At 40.2% G+C, this 25,376-nt stretch overlaps 3 protein-coding genes across 7 annotated transcripts; all 3 read right to left on the reverse strand.

The window, feature by feature from the left end:
• Window positions 1-653: 653 nt before the first annotated feature.
• On the reverse strand, window positions 654-5,043 carry LOC124479308 (B-cell receptor CD22-like). Its single transcript, XM_047038017.1, has 10 exons — window positions 5,001-5,043; window positions 4,268-4,624; window positions 3,827-4,132; window positions 3,463-3,726; window positions 3,113-3,379; window positions 2,413-2,679; window positions 2,008-2,310; window positions 1,780-1,867; window positions 1,595-1,655; window positions 654-1,461 (listed from the first exon to the last, which is right to left on the reverse strand). The coding sequence occupies exons 1-10, from the start codon at window positions 5,041-5,043 to the stop codon at window positions 1,006-1,008; spliced, it is 2,412 nt and encodes an 803-aa protein (XP_046893973.1). The 3' UTR covers window positions 654-1,005.
• Window positions 5,044-6,112: 1,069 nt separating this feature from the next.
• Window positions 6,113-18,380, reverse strand: LOC124473187 (pleckstrin homology-like domain family B member 3). 4 transcript variants are annotated; one of them, XM_047028520.1, is made up of 17 exons: window positions 17,907-18,379; window positions 16,521-16,618; window positions 16,122-16,172; window positions 15,681-15,827; window positions 14,099-14,244; window positions 13,601-13,708; window positions 13,303-13,431; window positions 12,641-12,769; window positions 11,857-12,030; window positions 10,964-11,074; window positions 9,567-9,660; window positions 8,159-8,342; window positions 7,850-7,937; window positions 7,464-7,595; window positions 6,998-7,214; window positions 6,761-6,846; window positions 6,113-6,551 (listed from the first exon to the last, which is right to left on the reverse strand). In XM_047028520.1, exons 5-17 carry the CDS (start codon window positions 14,240-14,242, stop codon window positions 6,417-6,419), a joined length of 1,731 nt encoding a protein of 576 aa, XP_046884476.1. In that variant the 5' UTR covers window positions 14,243-14,244; window positions 15,681-15,827; window positions 16,122-16,172; window positions 16,521-16,618; window positions 17,907-18,379; the 3' UTR covers window positions 6,113-6,416. The 4 variants fall into 4 exon arrangements, with proteins under 4 accessions (XP_046884476.1, XP_046884486.1, XP_046884468.1 ...); XM_047028530.1 differs by lacking the exon at window positions 16,521-16,618; XM_047028512.1 differs by lacking the exons at window positions 16,122-16,172; window positions 16,521-16,618.
• A 391-nt stretch (window positions 18,381-18,771) lies between these two features.
• On the reverse strand, window positions 18,772-22,802 carry LOC124473205 (persulfide dioxygenase ETHE1, mitochondrial-like). Of its 2 annotated transcripts, XM_047028542.1 has the most exons (7): window positions 22,220-22,802; window positions 21,253-21,397; window positions 21,024-21,172; window positions 20,669-20,798; window positions 20,331-20,420; window positions 19,882-19,998; window positions 18,772-19,680 (listed from the first exon to the last, which is right to left on the reverse strand). In XM_047028542.1, the coding sequence occupies exons 1-7, from the start codon at window positions 22,379-22,381 to the stop codon at window positions 19,634-19,636; spliced, it is 840 nt and encodes a 279-aa protein (XP_046884498.1). In that variant the 5' UTR covers window positions 22,382-22,802; the 3' UTR covers window positions 18,772-19,633. The 2 variants fall into 2 exon arrangements, with proteins under 2 accessions (XP_046884498.1, XP_046884506.1); XM_047028550.1 differs by lacking the exons at window positions 21,024-21,172; window positions 21,253-21,397 and having other exon boundaries at window positions 22,220-22,790.
• Between the last annotated feature and the right edge of the window lie 2,574 nt (window positions 22,803-25,376).

Below are 25,376 nucleotides of genomic sequence, written 5' to 3' on the forward strand. Positions count from 1 at the left end.
AAGGACAAGGAGCAGTTTGTTACAGCTCATCGGAACCACTATTCAGATCAGCCAAGGACCTACTACTCTTGCCACAAACAACATACTTAGCAAAGACAGAGTCCTATGTGTTTTTGAACGAAGAATGAATAATCAGTGTTCACACAACAATTTACTATTACAATATTATTTCATTTGGGGGTATTAGAACACATATTTATGCTATATTTGGGCGTTTTAATGAAAAATAATTATAAGTATAAGTTTATCCTTCTCCAGACAACACGTAATGAAACACTACATTAAACAGACATGCACTGACACTAACTAGATTGAAGGGCTAGATTGGCAGACATACAGTGTGCTAGTCTGGGTCAATGAGTCATTTGTATATTTGTTTTTTTTTACTGACACTGTACACATGTGATTACATCACCAGTGTCTCGCTGTCTTAATGAATGACAGTGTGAATACATTGACTGTTTAATTGTGTTTACTTTCTCCTGACAATTTTATATGTTGAATCTGGAATAATATGTCTGGAGAAACAACTGATACAGTGATTTATACCTGTCATATTGTCCTGCTGATTTGTTTTACTGTGGAATCAATCAAAACAAGAACAAACAAACTAAATTAGTGTTTATTTTCAGAATTTCAAGTTCACAAAACCTTGCATGTCACACACACACCCTTTGATTAATATTTTGTTACAGAATATAGTTATGGTCTTCCATATTTATTGAAAGTGCACATATTTTGTCATTTCTGACAGGTCCATAATTCAATAGTCAGTTAATATTAACATATATCAGTAGGCATCCAAAGGCAAATATAAAAATCCTAATAAACCTCAAATTACCTTGTTAAATATTGTATAATGTAGATATAGAAACCACACCTCTTTAACTCACACTCCTCATCATATAAAATGTCAGCTGTTCTTCTAAACCTATTTCATGTGTGTCGTCCTCCCTTTCTCTTCCTCAAGCATGTTCAAATGACTCATCCTGCCTCCCATTAACACTAGCTATGGTCTGAACTTGACCCATTCATGACCTCCCCATCACACAACTGCTGCTCTGTGGTCGGCTGTGACAAATAATCAACTCCAGTCTTTGGAGGACTGTCCTGTTTAGAATGTCCCTGCTGGGCCTCCGTATGCTGGAAAATGGTCCCACCCTGCAGCTGTCGAACTTCATCCTCTGCTGGCACTGGTCCGGCTCCTTTCGTCCCCTGGTTTAGGGCTGCTTCAATCTCTCCTTTTTCCTCCACCCGGCTACCCGCTCGAGACCGTTGACTGATGGCTGTGTATTCAGATGTCTTGGATGACATCTCCTGCTGGACGACCCCCACCCTGGACTGGAATTGGGTGTCTACATCGGCGAAGTGAAGGTCACCCTTACCATCCCTGTCCTCCCCAAGGAGCCCTGCGAGAATGGGTTGATTCTCATGGACTACATCTTCCTCTTGAGTGAGAATCTGAAGAAAGAACCCTTTATGAGAGGTGGAGACTGACCTGGACAGTCACAAACTGTCTTAATTGCCTTCAGCAAGGCAGGCCTTGCTCACTGGCTTATTTTGTGAAACCACTGTCATTCATATTCACATTTACCTTATTGGTTACTGCTGTGTCTTCTGGTGTTTGTTGGGGTAACTTCTGGCAGTGTCTCTTACTGTTAGCAACACAAATACAACGTAAACAGTCCAAGTATATAATTGTAGATGTTTATAGACCCCATGAAAAAGATGAAGTTACTGAATGTGTGTGTCATGATCTGTAAGCACAATATCACTCACCAGTGGCTGAGATGTATGAAGACACAAAGGATCATCATCCCCAAAGATCCCGCCGCTGCTCCAATCAAGATAGAGAATATGTGGAAGTCTGCATTCAAGGCACAGGGGTAACTCACTTAGTAAAGTATAGAGATGTCGTCTTTGGGCACATTTTCATTTTCAAAAACTCATACAGTGAGGGAACATTCTGTACACTGGGGAACTCACAGGGCACATTCTGTCACCCACCTGTCCATATCTGGGTTGCCACCGATGAGACATTCAAAGCCAGGTTTTCAAATCCTATTGAGTTGTTACTGAGGCAGACCACTGTTGGTGTATACTCTAATGACTGCCGTACAGTGAGGGAGCTACGCAGCTTGGCAAATCCCAAGGTCTTTTCCTTGATAGCCAATTCATTAGATTGATTGGCAGACTCTCCATCTAACTGCCACTCCAGTACAGGCAAAGGGTTCCCTTGACTTTCGCAATAACATCTAATATGTTGAGTGGTTCTAATGCAACGGGAAGATGGTAGGATCTCTGGAGCAACTATGTAGGGAAAATATAAATACATCATTAGGATTACTGTATATTAAATATATATATTAAACATGTGGCATGTGTAGTTAGAAATAGCAACAAGTTACATACATGTTACATCTACACTGATAGCTTCTGAGTATTCAACTCCATGGTCATTCAGAGCCTCACAATAGAACTGCTCACTGGACAGTTTGGTCACATTAAAGGTCAAATCTGGTCCAAACTCCACTATATTTTTCTTCCAACCATTGACTCTGTACCAGGTGTAGTTCTGCACAGCTGGGTTAGCATCGCTGCTGCAGGTCAGCATCACAGAGCTGCCTTCTACCACTGAACCAGAAGGACTGACAGACACTGAGGTGTTCCTGGGGGGATCTAAAATGAAAAAAGTAATTAAATATTACAACTGAAGTTGATATTTACTTTCATACCATCTTTGATTTACTGCACAATAAAAAAAATAAAAAAACATGCATGTAATCTCAAACTTTTAGTTGGAAAAAATCATGCTTAAAATTTCTCTAAGACGTGATTTTTTCAGTGTACTACACAGCTGGCAGACAACACTGCAATCGACACAAGTGCAGATTCTGGGTTGTCACGCAACAGGACAATGATTCTCTGTTATCGGTCCAGACACAATCTGGTCACTTGTCTCAGACCGTTTGTCACAATTTGACTGGCTTCCATACAGTGCTGTAATCATGAATTAACACTGACATTATCATTGTAAAATGGTCCAAAGTCCATGGATTCCCTCTCATACACTGCTTGATTCTGTACCTCCTAAAATATGAATGAGACTTACATTCGATGTCCAGTTTAACGCTTGATGATTTTTTCAGCCCATGTTCATTCAGTGCCTCACAGTAATACTCTCCACTGTGGCTTGAATCCACCCTGTCAATGATGAAACTTTGTCCAAATTGTATTATGTTCTCATCCTCATTGTCTCTGTACCAGGTGTAGTTCTTCACTTCTGGGTTAGCATCACTGATGCAGGTCAGAAGCACAGAGCTGCCCTCTATCTCTGAATCTGAGGGGCTGATGGAAATTGAGATCTTCTTTGGAGGATCTGGAAAGTGGGAGACAGACATGACTGGCTGGATGCACACAGTTTAACAAGTTGAAGTGGTTTTTACACACAAAAAATCTTACACTGGACATCTAATTCAATAACAGACGAGTTCTCGGCCCCATGTTCATTTCTGGTTTCACAGTAGAAATGTCTGTTTTCCTCAGAGACTTGGGTAGTTAGCTTCTTTCTAGAGCCCACAGAAATCCCCAGGTTCCCATCCGCTCTGTACCAGTTGTAGGATTTCACAGCTGGATTGGCATCACTGTTGCAGGTCAGAGTCACTAAACTGCCCTCTAATATTGAAGTGGAGGGACTGACAGACACGGAAGTGTTCAGGGGAGAATCTGAGGGACAGAGCATGTACAAAGCATAATAATTTGATAAAACAAGATCTACCCATTAACACATATTGTACAGTAAGATGAAGAAAAAAAACTGACTTACAAAGAACAGTGACAAACAAACTTCTTTCCGTTGATAAGTCCCTGTTACCATCTTGTCTCTGGTTAAGTGCTGTGCAAGTGACCTTCTGTCCATTGTGAAGGTACAAAGCAGTGAAGGTGAGGACGGAAGTCATGAGATTATCTTGGTTTTCCTGCAGGTTCTCTTCAGTGTCACCTAACCTGGGGGTCCATGTCAGAGTTGGGGGTAAAGTGGGGCAGGGGGCTGCAGCAGAGCAACTCAGACTCACTGGAGTCCCTTCCAGCACCTCCACTCTGCCTGGAGTTAGAGAGGGTTTGGCAGGAGTGTCTGAGTGAAAAATTACACACAAAAATCCAATATCAATTGTAGAAGCAGGTACAAATGAGTTGATTAGAACAAACCATGTACAATTTATTGATATGATCAATGAAAATGCACAGATTTTAAATAAGTATACAGTACCTCTAGTTTTTATGCTGACACTTGTGGCAAAATTAAATTTCAGAGCATTGCCACATTCAAGTCTAAAGTAATAATCATCCTGTAGGTGAGATGGGAAGTTATTTAATATTGTTGTGCAATCCTTCTGAACTAGGTTTCCCGTCAAGTTTCCCTGAATGGTGTTCTCTGTGTTGGTAACACTGGAATCATAAACTTGCACCCTGTTCCAACCTCTCCTCCATATTCCTTTACATGAAGGATTTAAATAGGAGTGGTATCCAGTGAACAGGTGGAAGGAGCAGGGAATTATTACACAGGAGCCACTCAGAGCCTCCACACTTTGAGGTAGGAAGACAGCCCACTCCTGGCACAGAACACCTGGAACACACACGATTTTGACACTAGTATGATAACATTTACAGATTGATCAGAAATTGTGTAACATTTCAAGTGCATTATACAGAGCTATACTTATTATATGCAAGAAGTACATGTTTTGGAGGCAAGTAGTATGCCTTTCAACTTTGTGCACGAGGTCAGACAAACATACAGTAGGTCAATAAGCACAAACGTGTTTATTTAATGAAATTGGGATTTGTCAGGGAAATTATGCACCTTTATGAAAGAGTCAACAAAGTTGACATGTGATATTTTAGTTCAGACAGTAGTGTTTCCAAGATATAGCCAATCAGGTGCAACAGTGCATTTTAATACCAAAACAAATAATGGACAAAGCCACCCTCCTGTTACTCACCTTGCAGTATGAAAACTATCAGAAGTCTCACAGCTGCAGTCATATTTATGGGCCAGAGTGGAGCAGATGGGCTTGGAGGCTGGACACACAGAGAGGGAACAGACTGACACACAAGCCTCCAGACATGGTCAGACACCCCCCTCACACACAGACAACAGTAGGAGGATTGTATCATTTCACTTCAATTACAATTTACAGGTATGACATTTTGCTGATTTAACAATGGACTATTAGTGTAGTTTCTGCATCTAACCCAAGGCATGATTTGATGTGGCATTTCAATGGTCCACTTTCATGGGCAGACGTTCCACTGATGAGTACAGCACACCACAAAGGGGCTTTTCAGTCAATCATGATGTTAATATGAAAATGCCTTGGTTTGTCTCCTACATTTTAACAACCTTAATGTACGTCATACACAAAGTGATGTCTTAATCGGTCATTTATATGTAGATGTATACTGCATGTCTCATATTTGCTAATACAGAACATTAGTTGAATGACAGATCTTACCTTATATTCAGTGTCTTTAGCTGTATCTGTATTGCAGTTCTCCTTGGTTGCCAACACAGTAGACTAACCTCTGCACGACCCAGGAGGGTCTTGCTACAGAAAAACTACCAACACCCAAGCTCCTCCCAGACACAAGTGAAAACACTGGCATCAGACTGTACATTATAGCAAAGGTTTTCAAATGCTAATCAGATGTTCAAAGTAGTGTATAATAATTAGTAATGCGTACATTTAGAATAGCATATTCTAGTGCAAATATTGAATTATAGTATACAAATTTGTATTAAGCCTTTATGTAAATTAAAACCAAGCACTAAAAATAAACACCAAGGCTATATAATAGATACAAGCAATTGTTGCACGGTGAACTATTCTCTCTCGACACTGTACTCCACTACACTGTACATAGCCAGTTAAACTATTTTATTAATCAAAAGGAACATAAATATTTATCCCTGTTACATTTAACAAAATAGAAATGTTTATTTGGATCATTTTGCAGGCATTGCTGTATGGGATATAAGAGTAATGTGGTTATTCCTGTAAGCATAGCTAGTAGTTAGTAAATAATCTTACTATAAATAATTATACACGTTTGGTGAATTTATTTCATTTATTTAATAACATATAAAATTGTGTGAATGCAATTGCATGAACAAAATGTTTTCATATGTCACTTCATATGGCCAACTCCAACCAAGATTGTAGTTTAGTTTTCAACATCTCAGCAAGGTTGGTTTCTAGTGCTCATACATCTTAATGTCTTCAATATTATGTATCACATTCAGTACAAAATGGCTGCATGTTGGGGGGAGGTTATTAAATAGAAGGTTGAAGGGTCCACACGTAAGGTCAGGTAAATAAAAACTCTCAGTGATACAATGGAGTGTGGGTTGATTAGCGTCAGTAACGGCTGTGTTCATCTGTTGCCGTGACTATTACGTCTATCCAGATCCTCATGGCTTCCGAGTTGGGAGCTACCATGAAGAAGAGTCGCTCATAGGTCTTCACACAGAACGTCTCACTGGGCCTTGGTGACTGGAAGAAGGGAGTGTTGGAGGGAAAAAAGGGATAATGAACGTGGATGAAGGGAGAGAGTCTTCCCACTTCACCAATAGAGACATTGCAGTGAAAATGGCATAGAAGTACTGTCAATTGCTTAAAAGTTTATATATTGAAACAGTGGCAATTATTGAATTCACTGTAACCCATTTATATTATTCTGAATAGACTGTATAAGTGCTCACTGTTGTGGCTGTCCGTAAATGGTCGTAGTACACCTCCTCTATGGCCTGGAAATAGATCACTCCTTTTAGTTTCCTTTCATCACAGTCTGCAAGAAAACCGAAATCAAAGTCAGTATCAAAAGTGTAATTTTGAATAGCCTGAAGAACCATATACAAATCGAAATATCCATGCAAACACCGCATTGAATATGCACTTTACGTACCAAACCATACAAAAAAAATTCACGCCAGCATCACCTGTGTAGTAGGCTAGTCGCCTGTGGTCCATGTCAAAAAGGAACCACCTCCTCTTCCATGTCTTCACACGTCCGCCTCTTTTGGTCAGGAAGCCAGCGCAGAGCCGGGGGGTCATCCGAAGACTCAAACACCCTGTCACACCATGACCTAGAGACTCCACGTGGGCTCTCAGGTCAAAGTTTGGCGAGAGGAAAAGAGGGAGGCTCTTCTGGGGATGCTGGAGAGAGGTGTTTTTTTTTTTTTTTTTTTTTAAGTAGAAAGAAGATCAATCTCAAAAGGAATTATTCCTACACTTGTGAACGTATTCCTTGTGAACTTCCTTGTTCGAGCTCATTTGACTAGAGAACTATCTGCTGTTAATAATAACTATCCTTTTCAACAGTCCTCTACTCTAGTATGTATAGTAGAGTACCATTATTACCAAATGGCTTCTTTGGAGCTGAACTAGAGTGCAGGTGAGGCTTACCTCCAGGGTGTTAGCTACAGGGCTGGATATCAGCTGCTCTTCAGGCTTAGTCTGGCACTTTGCTGGCTCTGTTTTAGCTGGTGAGTCCACCTCACTCTGTTTCTTCTCATTTAGCAACTTCTGCCTCTCCTCCTGGACAAGATATGAACACGCACAAGGTTTGCTTCATTAACAGTGTGTTGGCGACACCTAGTGGAGATGTTTGATGTTGTTGGTGGCTTGTGATACACATGTGTATTTATTATTAATATATACTGTAGACTATACATATTTTGTCTACAAATTGGGCATATGGGCACACGTTTTCCTGCACAGTCTCAGTATACAGCAGGCAGATGCCCCTTCCGATTGAACGGAATGTGTGGATAGTTGTTATGGTTACCCACCCTCTCTTTGAGCAGCCTCTCTCTCTCTACCTTGGCCTCCTTCAGCCTTTGCTCGATCCCTGCAAGGTCCAGAACATCCAGACATGGGCTGAGGAGGAAAAGACATACCGTCATCACCAGACACCTTCATCATCATCCTCCTTAAAACACACATGGGGGCAGAAACTCCTGCGTAAACACATGCAACTCTTTCCATGTTTGTCTATCAGTTATAAATTCACAGCAGCCATAAAAATACATTCCATCATTTGTCTCATCAAATTGGTCTTGTTTGCAATGATAAATGGTACACAGACTTCCAAGACTGACCTGGCAGCACGGGAGCTACTGGCACTGTTAGAGGGGGTAAGGAGACCACTGACATGGCTGGGCCCTGATCTATGTCTGTTGCTGTGCAAGTTGCTCGGCCCAATGCTGTGCCTGTTGCTGTGTCTGTGGGAGGGGAGGGTGGGAGTGAGGGCCTCCTGGCTATCTGGTACCATTCTCACAAATCCTGTTTGAGCATGTGTTTGTGTGTGTGTGAGAGAGAGGCAGAGAGCATGTCAGAGAGAGAGAGAGAGAGAGAGAGACATGTATAATTAGAAATAAATGTATTACATAAGAGAGGTGGAGGACAGGAAAACAAGAGATGGGAATGAATACATTGTAGATGGGAGAAACCAAAACAATGTTCAAAACAAAACTAAAACATGTTCAGCACAAAACAATACAATGTAAAACAATACAAAGACATGTCATGGTGATGGTAAGGTATGATGGTATATGTATATATGGAATCGCTACATGTATTGTTTGTGTTTATCCAAATAGTTCTAAGAGAGCGAGAAACAGACGAGATAGGAGGAGTCAGAAACTGTGGTAGTAGAGAACCAATCAAAGCTAAACATTTGCCTACTCTTTACCAAAACTGTAATCATGAGTAATGTAAATGTCCTTCTTTATCAGTATTTCAGTAAAGTATATACTCCACAATGACCAGAAATGTATTTTCAGTAATATAAGCTTTAAAAATTGTTTACTGAAACAAGTGACAAACAGTTTCAACAGATTGTGTTTGTCACAGTTAGTCTGTGGACAGATTCTTGTTTGTTATGAATGAATTCAGGGTCTTAGTTTGAGTAGCTACAGGGACAGCAAACATACAGTTGTGCTGACAGAGTCAGAGACTGAGTGGAAGCTATTGTTCACACTCTGTAGCTGCTGCCCAAATGTTCATAATGACAGCACAGCGGGGAAAAAGATTCATTTATAGGTTTAACAATGTGTTCCTGGTCTGAAAACATTATAATTTGAATGTATTTGCAAAATAAAATAATTGGTTATTTTTCTGTTTATTTTTTCCTAGCATACAGAAATCCATTGTCATGAGAAAACATACAGATTAGCCTGCATGTGTGTGCTTGAATCATATCATTGCACAATAACATTTGTAGCCCTATTGGATAACGATGAAAAATGTCAAAATTACTGGTGTGGCTCTTTAAAAGGCTTGGTGGGTTCACTGACTCATCTCGTTCATACAGGTTAATCCTGCTCCCACTGTACCAATGCAATGCTAGTGCTGAAGGTATTGACACACCTCAGTCTACTGAACTAGAGGCCTGGGGTGGAACTGAATAAACAGAAACATAAGAGAAGCAAAGAGATACAATAATGTTCTCGGATGATCTAAAGTACACAAAAGGGTATTAACTGTTGTAGTCCAAATACAGCTCACCTTGCACTGAAAGTGGCCTGTCATTGAGTTTGTTGTTGCGATGTGTGCTCCATTTCCTGGGTAAACTGCCAGATTCCTTGTATGGTTCCTGCAGCTAGGATGACATGACGATCAGTTACTATAGTGCTGTAATTACTGTCAGGAAAACAAGTTAACAGAATCGCTGTCTATCACAATCCTTTGGCAATCTGTTTGTCAACATTATTTCTATTTATGGTTATGCTGTACCTGAGATGATTTGCTAAAGGTTAGGCGTGAGAGTGATATCACGCAAGGGATCATTGGGCTGCTTTTTTACATTTTGAACAGTTTTATTTTATTTATCTTTTTACAATAATGCAAGGCAGAAAAATGCTTCAAAAGGCACAAGGCTAATACCAAAGTTAAACTGAAACAACAATGACTGTAAGCCACAAGACGTGGGGCCATGTAACTTTGTGCCATTCATTACAATTGCAGTGTCAGCAATATCCCTTGACCAATAGAAGTAGACCTATGTTTATGACACATGTATCTGTGTATCAGTAGCAAAACTCATTCCCACTCTTACAGTATGAATCACCTGAAGTTAAACATTACCCTTCATTTTCTGTCATATCTCTAACTTCGTTCCTCCCCCCCTCCCTTCCTTACAATCACGTGAGCTTAAGCATGCATTCCTTATTAACCGGTCTGTTGACAACCACTGAAAGCATGAGATAATCAAGAAAATGTTCCTCTCTCATGAATTTCAACAGTATTTAAAAACATTATTCAAGCATGCCATATCAATTCTCATTTACAGTCACACACACACAGGAATTTAAACTTTGTCTCTAAGACTCTATACTTGACTCCCTTCAGCCCTCCCTGTCTCCTTTTCCTTACTTTGCTACTCTAAATCAGCGCAGCTGATATACTTGACTTTCATTAAGAAACGATTATATTGTGAACAGAACTTTAGGTTCAGATATTTTTGGGTCAATGTTTAATCTTACCATTGATGTGGCGTACGATAAGTCATTCCAGCTCATCTTTCGTTTTTCTCCCCTTTTGCCCTCATAGCCACCCTCCCCTCTACTGGTCTACTTTCCATGCTTTGCCTCCCTCCTTCTCACTTAAGTGTTCTCTCTCACTCTCCGTCACTATAACCCATTCATTTTCATGTCCATAATAAGGGGCATGACACTGGTTCAACAGCAAAGCACATCATTGCCCATTTAATGTGAAAACAAGCATGTGTTTATGACAAGCATTTGTACATATAAATCTTGTTTATATAAGTATAAGTATATTTGTATTTTATGAACGCAAATGAACTAATTATACATTAGGGGATGTAATGAAAAACTGTATGATTCCAAATAAATAATCATAGGAAATAATATGGCGATACAGATATTTCTCGGTTCTCTTACCCTTTGAGTCTTGTGGAGCAGTTTTCGTCTCTCATTTTTTAAGTCAGTCATTTCTCGATCCTTTTCTTCCTCCATCTCAGTCAGCTGCATTTGTAGCTGCTGAACCCGCTCCTGAAGATAAAACAACAATACACTGAATTATCACTCAGAAGAAATACACGTGTGCTATTTCAACCACAGAAAACAAATGTGCTACAGAATGTAGTACTGCAAGTAGACGGTTTCTCAAGTTTATTCAAGATTTCACAAAGACCCATTATATGGGAGACAGAGGGAGGAGAAGAGAAAAGGTTAAGAAGTGACAGGTCACTACATGTTTGTGATGTCACCTCAGCACACAGGAAATAAACAGTCTGTCAGAGAAAGAAAGACCGCTGGAGAACGAGAAACTATTTCAACACTCTTCCTTTCGTAATCTAAACTCAGTTTTGTCCAAACACTTCTAACTCCAACTCATAGGGTCCCATGGCAGCGTTTGATGTAATTACCTAACTTGTTTCTGCAGTCATGTGACAAAGGAAGCAGATCTAGGGAGTTCACCCTAATGTCAGAGATCGAAAGGAGAGCTGTGTGGGAGGATGGGAGATCTGACTGCTGTGAAAATTGAGGGGGGTGATGAGAGAAAAATATGTGTAGGTAGTGGGGGAATGAGAGAGTATACATTTGTAAGAACAAGAGAGACTGAGAGACTCTTATTGTGTGTGTACACATGGTGCTTAAATTAAAATGTGGTATACTCATGGAAAGCCTGAATATTAGTTAATCTGGTTCTATTGGTCAATGTAAACACTGACTTAAATCACGACAGAAAATTACTGCCACCTCAAAGCAACAAAACAAGCGTTGTAGTGGCTGTGTGTAATTAAAAGTACTTCTGAATTCTGGCATCTCACCTGTGCATTGTTGACAGCATGCTGTTGGTATACTATCTCTCCTTGCATTTCTCCTCCATTATCTCTCTCTTTCTTCATTCCTCCATCCACCTCCTCTACCCCACTTTCTTGTTCAAGGACACGAAACTCCCAGTCCTCAAATGCCCTTGCTGCAGCATCCATAATATCTTTTTCCTGCACAGAAAGTTGATGTAGGGGCTCAAACAAGGTCATAATTTAACAGTTAACATAGATCCACATAATAAACATAGATCCACATAATAAAAGAAACAAAGGGGAGAAAGGGGGATGATCCTTTGCTGAGGATCAGCAAAAAAAGAAAAAACACACAGGAACACCTCTCGCTAAGAACAGACAGCAGACCATCCTAATATGACTACAGTTATAGACTTAAATATGAATGGCACATTCACCGCAATGTGAATGTTCAAGACAATGAGCAGGCTGTTTCCTCGGTCCTCTGGCTGTACTTCAGTGACACATCAGGTTGAACAGGTATTGCATATACACCTCCTATCCCCATACAAAAGCACTGTGCTTCTAAGAGACAACATAAAACAAATAATTGCACACTGACTAATACTCTTTCACCCTTGGAAAGGCTGTTTGGTTTTAAGACATCAAGACAGGTTAATTCTAGTAGGTTAGTTTACTTCCCATCTCAGAAAGTCTGGTTATACAAAAAGACCACTCCCATAGGTTATGCTGTAGCAACAGGCAAGACTTTAGGGGCAAACTATTAAACGGGTAGGGTAAGTGCCTTTCTTTAAGGTAATGTAGTCACCTGTTGCAGTTCCAGCAGTAGCTGTTCTCTCTGGCTTTCTGGATTACCAAGGATTAGCTTCTCCTTCTCCTCACATCTCCTACTCATCTCCTCTATCCGTGCCCTCTCCTTCTCCAGTAAAGCTTGTTCCTTTTTCAACAAAAACAATTGAATGAGGCAGAGAAACTTTTTCTGAGCCTTGATATATTTGTTTACTTAGGTGAACCTGATAAAGTGACCACTATCTAGTAATGGGTAAGAACCCATGTTGCCTCCAGAACAGCTTGAATTGTTTGTGGCTTGGAATCAACAAAGTACTTGAAACCTCCTTAGGGATTCTGTTTCATGCTGCTGACTTAAAAGCATCACGTCAAAGCTTGAGATAATCTCTATTTTGTGCATTTTCCTTATTATGAAAAGTGTAAACTGAAGCCATAAAGGGAGGCTCATGATCAAAAACATAGAATAGTTACACTGTGGCATTCAGATGATTCTCAATACGATTCAATGGTGTTTCCGACTTGGTAAGTGAATGCCCAGCGTTCAACAAATACATCAGTGCCTTTGCTGGAATCCATGAGCCTGTTTGCGGCCCTAATGTGTCAACAGCATTATCTACAGTCAATCCAATGTGTCTCCGTTATACTCCACAGAAACACAGAAAATATCTAGATGACGCTGACCTGCTGTCTGTGTGTGGACTCCCTGAGTCTGGCTTCCCCCTGCAGCGCTTTCAGCTGCTCTTCATGTCTGTGTAGCTGGTCCTGTTCAGTCTGCAGCTCTCCCTGAATCAGAGCAATCTCCAGCTGCAGCTGCCCAGACAGAGCGATAGATGGGTGTCAAACACTTACAGAAAAGTGACTCGTACAAAGTTAAGGAGTCTTTATTACCCCTTAGAAGTATCTAGTGTAAGTAATACACTCAGGTTGTTGAAAGGCTTCTGTTTCCATTTAAACATTTCTGAAATAACCAACATCTGACCTCTATCTTAAGCTCCTCCCTCTGCTGGTCGATCTCTGCAATACGCGTTTGGAGCATGGAGGGCAACACCATCTTCAAACATCCCATCTCTGAATTTTGAGTGTGGGGCTGAAGTGAAAAAGTAGGTGAGGTGATTATCCTAGAAGTTATAAAACAAACATCTCTAGAAGTGGGGCAACATAGTTGGAGTAAGATGCTCCTGGTGGATTTACTGTCCACAGCATACAAGTGTTAAATAAAAAAACATTTAAAAGTGAATCGTTTAAAGGTCACTTTTATTATGACATTATATTAGCAGACACTTTATTATTCCCCATTGGATAAATATTACAAATTTAATAGATGCAGCAGATTATCAAGGACCAGAAGTGTGCCGTTACAATAACACTACAGTGGTTACTGCCAAAGAACAGTCTTGAGATAAAAAAGCAGTGCAGTATAATATACACATTAACATCATAAACAGCTCAACCTGATAGTGAGAAACCCACCCCTTACCTCACTCTCGGTACTGCTGCTCTCTGTGTCCGATTCTGCCCCTGATGAGGCGGGACTCTGCCCTCCAGTCAATCTGGTGACCCATGGCAGTCGCAGAGCCGGTTCCCATTGGCTCCTGGGGCTGTCAACATTGTGTCTGGGCATTTCTAGGAAGAGGGAAGAGTTTATGTGCTGTTTAAGAGGTCCTAACTGTAGGGACATACTGGTTATTGTGGTAATCTAATAGGGTGCAATGCAGAGGGCATATAGGATATCAGATGACAGTTCAAAGACCACAATGGAACAGTGAGTCATATTACATAACCACTTTTACAAACTACACTACAATAAAAAGATGTATCGTAGAACATCTAAAGTCAAGAACTGAAAGTAACAGTGAAAGAAAGGAGAGACTGAAGGCTGTGGAGAATTAGGTTGGGCTTGCGTTTCAGGGTTTGTTGGCTCAGGGATATCCAGTTAGGAGCGACTGAGGCATAGTAAACAAAGTGTTCACTCCTGTGTTTTTGAAGTGCATTGAATTGGTACGCAACTTTTGCAATGTACAGTGTAAGATGGTGTGCAACTAAATGCGAGTGATTGTGAAAACACAAAAGAGAAGCACAGCCTTTCATCCCTTTCACAGTTGTTCCCCCTGTTTACCTCACACAAATACCGTTTTTGTTTGTTATTTTTGTGCACAGGCGCTGGCATTGCCATTGTGTTGAGTAGATGTACTCAAACACACACATTCCCACCCCCTCAATTTTTCCCACTCTCCCTCGCTCCTTATTAGGGCATAGGACCCATAGGAGAAGTGCTTTGGAGATAAATATGAAACTCAGACACGAGTGAGGGGGTCCAAACGCAGGCTAGCACACTGATCACAGTAAGAGAGACATTGGGAGTAAGGGGCAGAAGGCAGAGAAGGGTAAGAGGTTTTAAAAGGTCAAAAGCTAGTGTCATATTTCCACAGATAAGTCAGAGATGGTGCTGAATACAACTTCCCAGAGTTAAGGAGGGACATCCAAAGTAGGCGCATGTATGAACAAAACGTACTTTTGCATCTAACAATAAAGATTCTGTAAACATGCATTTTTCTAAATGACTTATCTAATGCAACCACTACTTAGAATAGCATAACACAATCCCATTTATAGGTACCCTGACATTTAAAATAAGTTATGCTTTGTTAAGTATAGCCTACAACATAACGGTAAAGCTCAAATGAACGGTGGGTGTGTAGTCTAATTGAACAAAAATAATATTTCCAAAAAACACATCACCGAGATGTCAACACGCGTTTTAACCACTAAACTAGTCAGATGGAGAATTCAGATACATTGTCAACATGGAGAGAGATTAAAAGAGACATTTAGGATCCTAACAATAAAATAGATACAATTGAAAAATGTGTTTTAATTAGAACAGGGGCGTGTCATCCACTAGAGCCTCTAGGGCCCTACTCCACCAGCAGTATTAGGAACAGTAGGAGAGATAAGAAGTAATGTAACAAAGGAAGTTGAAGTGTGTGTGTATGTTATATAACCCTCATGCAGAGCTGACACAAAGCAGAACTTGCATACCTGCTAAAAAGACATCCTACCTCATTGAGACTTTTTCTGCTTAGGGAAGGGTACCAGCAACAGTTTCCAACAGGCTTCTCTGGGTTTTGGTCAACTGGAAGGGGGCTTTAGGATTCAGTTGAAAGATGGTGCTGTTCTTGATGCCTTGACAACCCCATGGAAAGTCCCTATTCCAAAGATGGACAAAATAAAGGAGGAAATTAACTGGATGAAAGACATGGGAGTCATATCCAATAGAAAAAGCTACTGAGTGGTGTGCTGGCATAGTAGTTGTGCCGAAGACCAGTGGCAAAATTAGAATGTGTTGATTTAACTCATTTAAACAAAATTAGAAAGCAGAACGTTTTGTCATGTTACAATCAGCCTCCATTTTCCTCCCAGAGCTCACGAGTGGCAACACACCTTTCTCCATTCCTACATTATGGAGAGTCAAGGGGGATGTCAAAAAGACTAAGGCATACCTCAGTAAACTCCCCGAACCAGAAGGCTTAGGCGGTGCGGTCACCAATATTCTTTCAGTGACGGCAAGGGAGGGTGAGACCAACAGATGGTGAGGTGACAACACAAGAGATACAGGTTATACCACAAAGGTGTGTAGGCCAGCCTGAATTGTTAGAAGACTTTGTCCCTTGAGTGATTGGTAAAGACAGACTCCACTGATGTACTGGTGCCTCTCACTAAAGCACACATCAGCTGAAAGACACTGAATACTTAAATAAAACAACTTGATTTTATGTTGTTGTATCTTGCTTGTATGACGTGTTCTTTTTCTACATTTACATTTCAAAGTGGCCCCTCTATTTCTAGAAGGGGAGATGTGGTCATCATGGGTTTTGGTTAGGTGTGTCCTGGGGACATACCGTAGTTGGCAGGACATGCGGAAGGGTGGAGGAAATAGTATACAAGCAATGACGTGTCTGGTGTTGTATTTATACAGTGATCAATCATACCACTGGGCCTAGAAGACAAATGTAGACTGAGTTCCGAACTCATCCATTGACAAGCTCTAGGCATTAGTAGCTTCAAACAACACAGACATTATTATTAATATTACTACTACTACTACTACTACACATTATCACACATTTATCAGTTCTTAGTGAGCTGTTGCAATAATCCAGGTGCACTAAAATACCCAGTCCTGCTCTTGAATAATCACAAATCTGGGTTAGGAATAGGGTTTAGGGTAACCTCCTTAAAATTATCTATTTTTCTTTAGTCTTCCTATAATGTAGTGGATGTTTCAATACTCGTCTAACCAGCAGGGCTGGATAAGCTGCTGCAGCACATGACAACTACCAGAGACGGAACAATGCACTGAGTGAAGTGGCTTTTTTTTGGTAAATTTGTTTGTTTTTGCCAACCTACAGATAGCTAGTAGTAGCTTGATTAAATATGCAAACAAAAACAAATAAACTCCCCTGTCCCTGGCCCTGTGGGGATTCTGTCATCATCCCCACAGGGCCCTGAGCTAGAGGAGCAGGTGAGAGGTGGCCAGTCTAGACTGTTGCTAAGTGTAGCCTAGCACAAAAAAGGTAAGAAATCCTGGCTGGTGCAACTACCCTCACTGGAGTTCACAATTCACATGTGAAGTATTATTAATAATGACTCACTCACTAATGATAGACAAGGTCTCAGAACGATTTGTCACAGGGGCATGTGAACACAGCTCATGTTTACTCAGACCCCCCCCCCCCCCCCCCCCCCCCCCCCTCCCCAGAGCAATCTTTTTTCTCTCAACCGTCCTAATCCCACTCTCCTTTTTGTTTACAATCTGTGTGGAGGGTAAAGGACAGATTGGACTATTATACAAATGTAGGTTATGTAAACTTAAGGTTAGTAAGTCTTACTGTTTTGGAATCACTGGTTCAGGAATCAGTAAAATAATATTTAGTTTAAGAGAGTGATATACATTTTAACACAGACATCTAATACTATTTCAGTTACTAATATATATTTCTATTATTAGTTCTTAATATATGTTATGTCAGATCTAGGCCTACAGTTGAGATAATCAGTCAAAACAAACATGAGTTCAATAAGCTATAGCCTATGCTCCATTCTATATTTCAACCTGGCCTCTTTCCACTGAACCAGTCAAGTTCATAACAGCCTGACATCTACTAGGTCACGACACGCTTTTATTATTTGTGACTAAACACATACAAATAATTAACAGGTCACTTGTTACAGTGGTCATTCAATTCGTTAAAAATCACACCACGCCGAAAGAGAGTAAAACGTACCGTTCCTTATGAATATGGACACGTTGGTGGATGAAAAGTCGAGTTGGTCCACAATTTTATGAATTACACGGTGCTAAAAATAAAAATAAGAATGGCTGTAGTTGCTTCGTGTCCCGTTCAACCGCGTACGTCTCTTGAAACATTTGTCCCCTCTGTATCTCGTGCGCTTCGAACCTATCCCCAGTATTTGTCTTTGACTCGAAATGACAAAACAGTGAGCTGTCGGCGTCAACAGGTGACACGGTATGTGAGAAATTAAGGCAGACGAGGCTAGCCTAGCTAACACTGAAAGTGGTATGCTTGATAGTAGGCAACGAAAACACGGCCATGACTTTGACGCTGTGTTTGTTGAGAAGAGTTCGTGTTAAAGTGTGAATATGAGAATAATACATTTCCGATTTCCCCAAAAAGTCACCCAGTGAAAAACACTGACAATGTACCAGCCCACTAAACGAATGTTATGTGCTGTCAAACATGGCTCTCAATATGATCTGGCTCCCTCACTCGCTCTAATGTAGACTGTCCTGAATCTTGCCATCGAATTACAAAAGTTTGTAAAGCTGTTGTTAAATATGATGTAGTTCTCTGTTTGTTTAGCCCATTAGGGTTAACCTCACCTGGGATTTCAAATCTCAATTGAAGGTCATTTTTATCATACATAAAGATAAAAACAAATAAACAAACCATTGAATGTTCTGAATCTATAGACGTGGATTTAAGGTGAATATTTGATTGACAGCTCAAAACTTCCAGGAGGGGAAGTTGATTGCTTTGATGTGGTCATTTGAAAATGAGTTGCGAGGAGAATGAAGCAGTTTACTTTCATTGATGGAAAGTTCACTGATAGTTAAGAATAGGTCACATCTGATGATACCACCTTTAATAATTCAAATACAAAAAAGTGCTTAAAATGATTGAATAATATTTAAAAAAACAAATAACTGAATCATTTAATGACTTAAAATAGTTGAAAACCAGCGTCTTTGACAAATATGTTAAGTTAGTTGTTCATTCCATCCATTAAAAGGTTAACAAAGCATAAGTGAGATGGGGAGTCAGGGTGGCAGAACCTAAATGTGCTTAAAGAACCCAAAGGGGGTATAGACTAGGGGGTAGAGACTAGAGGAGAGAGAGACTAGAGGAGAGAGAGAGAGATCCTAGATTATGAAAGATTTTAAACTTCCGCAATGGAAACTTGGCACAGAGGATTTTCTTTATGCAAATTTGAGTATTTACATTTTATGCAAAGACAGGCCACAGCAAACAATAGACGTATTACTATGTTTGTGAGAGTGAACTGCTTTTGCAAAGGGACCTTGTATCATTTCAAGTTCATGTGAAGAAGCTCAATTGTGTAAGCTCAGTATGGATGAACACTAAACTGTGAATAGACCAAGCCAATCTGAACACTGACTTTACTTTAATTATAGCTCTGTAGATGCAGTAAAATAAAGGCTTTACATTTAAAAGTAATCTTAACATTCTTGAATTAAACACTATGGGTCCCTTTTCCCCCAGTATTTCCATATTTGAGATTTGTATCACAATAAAAGAGCATTCTTATACAAATATAAAATGTCTGTCTATTCACCCACCAATGCCATTATCTTTTCAATAGACAAATTGTAATGATTAATAAATTATTAAAAGTTTGTTGTCTCATTATATGTAAAATATTGCTTTTCTGAATAAAATTATTTAAAAAAATGTATCTTGCAATGAAAGACTTAGGTTTCATGAAGTCCACACATCAGGTTTGCAGGAACAGCAATATCTGAGTAAAAGAAAGAGAAAATAAATAGATTGTTTAACTGTAAGTGAACATCCACACACAGTTACGTTTATTGTTGTAAAAATGGTTGATATATTTGTAATGCTGATTCACATGATGGTTTTGTATGGGGGTAGTTTATTTAGTAAAATATTTGTGTTTCTACACATATTTCAACAGAATCTGCCACAGAGAGTCTGATACCTATTTTTGCAGGCTTTGGGAGATCCAGATTGTTCATGATATGGATAAACTCCTTCAGGGTCTTGGTCAGACGGGGGTTAAACCTCTTTTCCTCCCCAACAGTAGATACAGTCTGACCTACAGGATAAGGCCACACCAGTACAAACACATGTCATTATAAACAGCATACTCATCCCTGACAAAGTTTAGAGTGAAAATGGAGTAAATAGATAAATATTTTCATAGAGTGAAAATAGGAGTAAATAAATTAAACTAGTACAGAGAAAGATGACAAAAGATGACTTGTGAAAAAGCTGGCTTTGTTCTACAAAAAGGTTTCAAAACGGTGCTCTAAGCGTTAACCTATACATTAGGGCACTCATTAAAACAGTGTAAGTGATGTTTGAATAGCAGACAACACCATACATTTAGAAAACAAGCCTAGAAGAGACAAGGGATTTATTGTCAACCTTTGTAGTCATGTGCAGGATAGATAAGACATTGTTCAGGTAGCGTGAAGATCTTTTGATGGACAGACTCATAGAGGGTCTTGGAGCAGCCTGTGCATAAAATAAAACATTGAGTGTGAAGACGTTGCACAAAATAAAATATGGAGATATAATGCCACCTAGTGTAAATCAAGGGCACCTACAGAAACAAAACAATTAAAACTGTAGGCAGAAAATGTCACCTCACCTTGACTTGTGACTCCGACTCAGTAACTTCTTTTAAATTCAAGTGTGATTTGTGAAACTATTTATGAGTAAACGTTTTTTTTCTTTTTTCAAGAGAGCAAAAACATGAGTACCTTGCTGGAAGTCTGTCCTTCCACATCCCCTGATAAGGAGCGTGTCGCCTGTGAAGGCCATGCTCTGATCGCCACTCACAATTGTAACACATCCATCTGTATGTCCTGGCGTCTCCCTCACAGTCAGGTACTGTGAAGAGAGAGCAAGTCAAAGTCTATATTCAAAAATAACAAGAGCAAAGGATTTTGTGTGGTGTGACAACAGATGTAACAACAGAGGTCCTGTATTATGTGGTCATCATACAGTTCTTTATTAGCCTAGCACAACCACAGTGGTTGACCACATGCTATTTATTTTGGTTGCCGGTTACTTGACATTTTATCTGTACTTGACAATGTTTGGAATGTTCCCCACATGCTTGCCAAAGGAGATCTTGTCCCCTTCCGACAGCAGGATATCAGCAGTGGCACCACTGTGCTTGGATATGGCACTCTTCAGCCCAAACACCCTCTTTTTCAGTTGTCCTGTTCCTGTAATGTGGTCTGCATGGCAGTGGGTGTTCACTAAAAGGGATGGGGAAAATCAGTTGGCATCGGCAATCATTGCAGAACCTTCTTTCTTTTTTGGAGAGTCCCATACTAACCTGCCAGTTTCAGAGTGAGCCCCAGTTGATCTATGAGCTTCAGGTCCCTGTCAACAGTCTCTAGTACTGGGTCAATAAGAACTGCCTCTTTGTTGGCTGTGTCAGCCAATAAATATGTGTACGTGCTGCTCGCCGACTCAAACAACTACATAAAAGAAAACAGGTGCAGACGGTTAAATGACTAAGCAAAAGAGAGTTGTGGGTGGTACAGTTTTGCTGTGTAAGTCCATGACAAGAGTGTGAAGCCTACTGGCCTTTGCCCAAGGCCTATAGAAATAAAATAATTAAAAACTGACAATTTACACATAGGGTATATTCTTCCATTGTTACCTTCCAAATGTTTGTCAACAATGTGAGCCCTTGTTTAGTTGTGCTAAATTTAAAATTGTAAGACAGAAGTTGGTTTGTTATTTGCTAAGTTATTTGCAATTTTCAGTCCACTTTAAATTGCAACAATGAAACCTTTTATGATAAAAACATACTTAATAATGCATGGGCATAATACGTATCCAGGTATCTTGTTTGAATGTCAGTATGTGAAATACAATAAGGTAAATTCTGGTCATTAAAAGTTCCAAAGGGTTCAAACTAATTGGGCCAGGGATTTAACACCAACTACATGGAATTGTATCCTCTTTTGGGGGAGTTGCAGCTGAAATAATGTCCTTAATCACAGATCCAACAGTTGTATTGTTATAATCAGAGGTGGACCGCAAATAACTACTGACCTATAAACATAACTAATAGAAATTAGCCTGACAGAGGAGGACTCACAACTACTGTCTTGATCTTGAGGGAAGTCCTGCTTTAGCTACACATTTCCCAATTCCCACTAGCTAAATAGGAACGTGAGATGTCACGTTAGAACCCAATATCACCGCGCCTGCGAACCTGTGTTAATGACATAGGATACATGGGAATGCACCAGTAGGCTACACCTTGCATGAGCATTTGGCATTACACTTACTTGCCGGAAGAGCAGTCCTTTCTCTAAATCCATTCTAGAACAAAGGGGTCTTATCGTCAGTGTCGCCGGAACTTTCCGCGAGTGTCCTGCTATTCGAGAGCATATTGTGCTGCTGGCCAGAACTTGTTGGGGTATTTTCGTTCTTCTTGCAACGGAAAACATGTTCTTCTGTTATCTGAACGCTTACAGTCCTAGATTGACCCCTAGGTTCCAAACAGTAGCCTAAAATATATTATGGGTAAGGCAATGACGTAATCTTCATACGGAAGTTCAGATTTTATGCGATAAAGAAATAGGTCTGCCACTGTAAGAATGCACTATGCAACATAAATGAAAGCTAGAAGCAAAAGTAGCCTAGCTATTAGCCTACGGATTAGCAATAACTAAAAGCAAACGGATTAGCTAACAGACTCTTTAAAACACATCCAAAATACGATCATTCAACATAATTACATAACAAACAATGGGTCGTATGAGACGGTGTTTATGTCTCAAAAGCAATATGCACAATTTCTTACAAAAAGTTTCAGAGCTTTATCAAATAACGAAAACCACGTGATTGATGACGTTGGATGGTTTGGTTTAGGTTTACCGTAGCCTACAACTTCTCTGCAGTTAAGCTGTTATAATTTTTGCAAGCCATCAGATTTGACTGCTTTCTATGTTTAATGTACTGAATTGTGGGATCTTTTCCCGACACAAACATGAAGAAAGCCATCCATCCATAGGAAATATGAGGTTTTCTTTAACATTTAAAAGCTGTTTCCCTTGTATTAATTTGTCATTTTGAAAATATCACAGGATTGTAAAATTACTCATGGCTGGAAGGGGCTCTGATTCCTCCACGGTATCCAACTGCAAAAGAAACCAGACAACAATAATACAACTAAACTACAATATCCACAATATTTGTCTAGTACTGTAAGTGCTCAATGGAAGTCTGTGGTTTACCTCTATGTATTTGTCAATCCAAAGCAGTAGTTGGGTGATTCGTGTGTAAACCCCTGGTTTGTTGGGCCGACCACATCCCTCACCCCAGCTCACCACCCCGGCCAGCCTCCAGTCCCCTTTTGCTGTCACACACACCAGTGGACCACCACTGTCACCCTATGAACAGTGAACAGTTCTATAATCACTTATTATTGCTTTGCAAAAACACAGGCTCAATGAATGGGCTTGAAAGGAGAAATATAAATCGTAATCTTTTTTTTTCCTCTAACCAAGTTGCTACACATCAATGTGTAGGCTACCTGGCAGGAGTCCACTCCCCCTTCCATGATGCCTGCGCAAAGCATTCTGGGAGTGAGGTAGGAGCCGTAGACTGTTGGAAGTGAACACGTTGACTGATCTATTACCTGCACCTGAGCCTCCCTCAGCTCGGCTGACACAGAACCTGAAAGCAAAAAATACTTTACATAGAGTTTAGAATAGATTGAAGCTCTAAGATTAAAGAAGACTGTTGTTAAAGAGGCACAGAACCATTGTTTCATTTAGCAGGTTATAATGAATGACTGAAAAATACTCTATTGGGGAAAAATGAAAAAGCTGACAAAACTTGTAAAAAATGTCCTAGGATAAAGGCGTAAGTGTCAAAGTAGCATCAGCAAAAACGTACTCTTCTCGATGCAAACCATAAGTAGGCCAGAAGAGCTCTGCAGCAGGAACTGGATAACTTGGTCTCAATGCTAACGTTGAAGTGCTGACAGCAGCAGCGGGATGAATTCAAATGTGTACAGAAACATTTTATTTGCTCACATTCAACTACAGAGGTTAAGGGAGAACACTAAAGATAAAAAGGCCCTGAAAACAGATCTTGAAGATGGCTGAAACACATCTGGTAGAGCAGATCACATGTCACAGGTCATGTTAATCCACTCACCACCCTCTTGAGTGTAGCCCCAACCAGTGATCCAGCAGGAAGAGCCAGAGGGAAAGAACTCTTTAGGAATGGGCAAACACACTGGTCGAACTCCACCTAGGACAGCCCATGACCAAACATTGCACCAACACTCAGTTAATCATTCAGTGAAATAAATTGTACACTAACAAACATGGTGTACTTAAATGTTTTTGGCCAAATTAGATGTTAATTACAACTATTTTGGCCAACAACTCAATTTTGATGTTTGAAATACTCTGCTGGAGTGGGCTATAAATCCATAGTGCTGGAACCCCAAAACAATGTTGCAGAACTTTTAGTACTCACTTTAAAACTACAAAGAGCAATCTCCTCCAGCCTTCTCTTACCTTCCATCTCTATGACAGTGACTGTCCGTACAAGACCCAGGTCATAGTCATTGTTGTCTTTAGAGAAGCTGGGGTGATAGAGGACCTGCAGGGCTCTGTAGCGTTTACCGAGAGATGAATCTGTCACCCTAACCGTATCGACCACGACCTGCCAGTCTGCCGCCTGCTGCATGTTGTATCTATTATAGAGTGAACCACACACACAAGATTGTGGTTCATCCCTTTAAGTTTGAAAGCCTACATGCGTTTCATGTCTCCTGTCTTTAGTTTCCCTCCTCCTCTCTAATACATACAGGTATCTAAATATAATTCTTTACTTCCAAACCTACTGGATGAAGCAGTGGGCTGCAGTGATGACCCAGCGTGGTGAGATGATGGCACCTCCACACACATGTTTGCCTCTCCAGTGTAAGCTACTCTGCCAGCCCCACTTGTCATCCGGTGCCAACGTACCCCCAACGATGCGCCAACTTTTCTGGCCATCATTGACTGGACCTCTGCAGCCTGAAAGGGGGGGGGGGGCAGAGATGGTTGAATATGGTGAATGGCTCTTAAAAATTTCAATGCGATCCACCTTCATGATTCTGAGAGGAGATTCAAGAATTGAATGAACTCTTAAAGGTAGCTCATGCCTTTACCTGCAGTAATGTTTCCAGTCTCGTTGATTGGGTTCTTGAGAAGAAATGGCGGCACAGTTGGGACACTGCAGTTTCCCTTATTGACACACAGTGGAGCCAAATCCTTCAATTTAGTAGGAAAACAGAGAAGTTTCACTGATTGGGAGAGAAACAGGATTTTAAAGAAAGACAAGAAAGAGGAAATCATGGCAGGAAGGTAGAAATAAAAATGAAAACAGTAATGTTTGTTAGTACAAGATGAATCCATCCTACTTTATAGATGAAATGTTTCA

This window comes from Hypomesus transpacificus, chromosome 2 (assembly GCF_021917145.1).
Source record: "Hypomesus transpacificus isolate Combined female chromosome 2, fHypTra1, whole genome shotgun sequence".
Classification (NCBI taxonomy): domain Eukaryota; kingdom Metazoa; phylum Chordata; class Actinopteri; order Osmeriformes; family Osmeridae; genus Hypomesus; species Hypomesus transpacificus.

What these genes read in the sequence shown, in the direction of transcription:
- LOC124479308 (XM_047038017.1), bottom strand. Translation starts at nt 5,043, where the DNA reads ATGACTGCAGCTGTGAGACTTCTGATAGTTTTCATACTGCAAG. An exon ending in GATAGTTTTCATACTGCAAG is followed by an intron (nt 4,625 to 5,000) that starts GTGAGTAACAGG and finishes TGTGTGTTCCAG; the next exon opens with GTGTTCTGTGCCAGGAGTGG. An exon ending in GGCAACCCAGATATGGACAG is followed by an intron (nt 1,868 to 2,007) that starts GTGGGTGACAGA and finishes CCTTGAATGCAG; the next exon opens with ACTTCCACATATTCTCTATC.
- LOC124473205 (XM_047028542.1), bottom strand. Translation starts at nt 22,381, where the DNA reads ATGTTTTCCGTTGCAAGAAGAACGAAAATACCCCAACAAGTTCTGGCC. An exon ending in GCTCACTCTGAAACTGGCAG is followed by an intron (nt 21,173 to 21,252) that starts GTTAGTATGGGA and finishes CATCCCTTTTAG; the next exon opens with TGAACACCCACTGCCATGCA. An exon ending in AAGGACAGACTTCCAGCAAG is followed by an intron (nt 20,421 to 20,668) that starts GTACTCATGTTT and finishes TTTTATGCACAG; the next exon opens with GCTGCTCCAAGACCCTCTAT.
- LOC124473187 (XM_047028512.1), bottom strand. Translation starts at nt 14,242, where the DNA reads ATGCCCAGACACAATGTTGACAGCCCCAGGAGCCAATGGGAACCGGCT. An exon ending in TACTGCTGGAACTGCAACAG is followed by an intron (nt 12,031 to 12,640) that starts GTGACTACATTA and finishes CTTTCTGTGCAG; the next exon opens with GAAAAAGATATTATGGATGC. An exon ending in ATTTACGGACAGCCACAACA is followed by an intron (nt 6,552 to 6,760) that starts GTGAGCACTTAT and finishes CCCTTCTTCCAG; the next exon opens with TCACCAAGGCCCAGTGAGAC.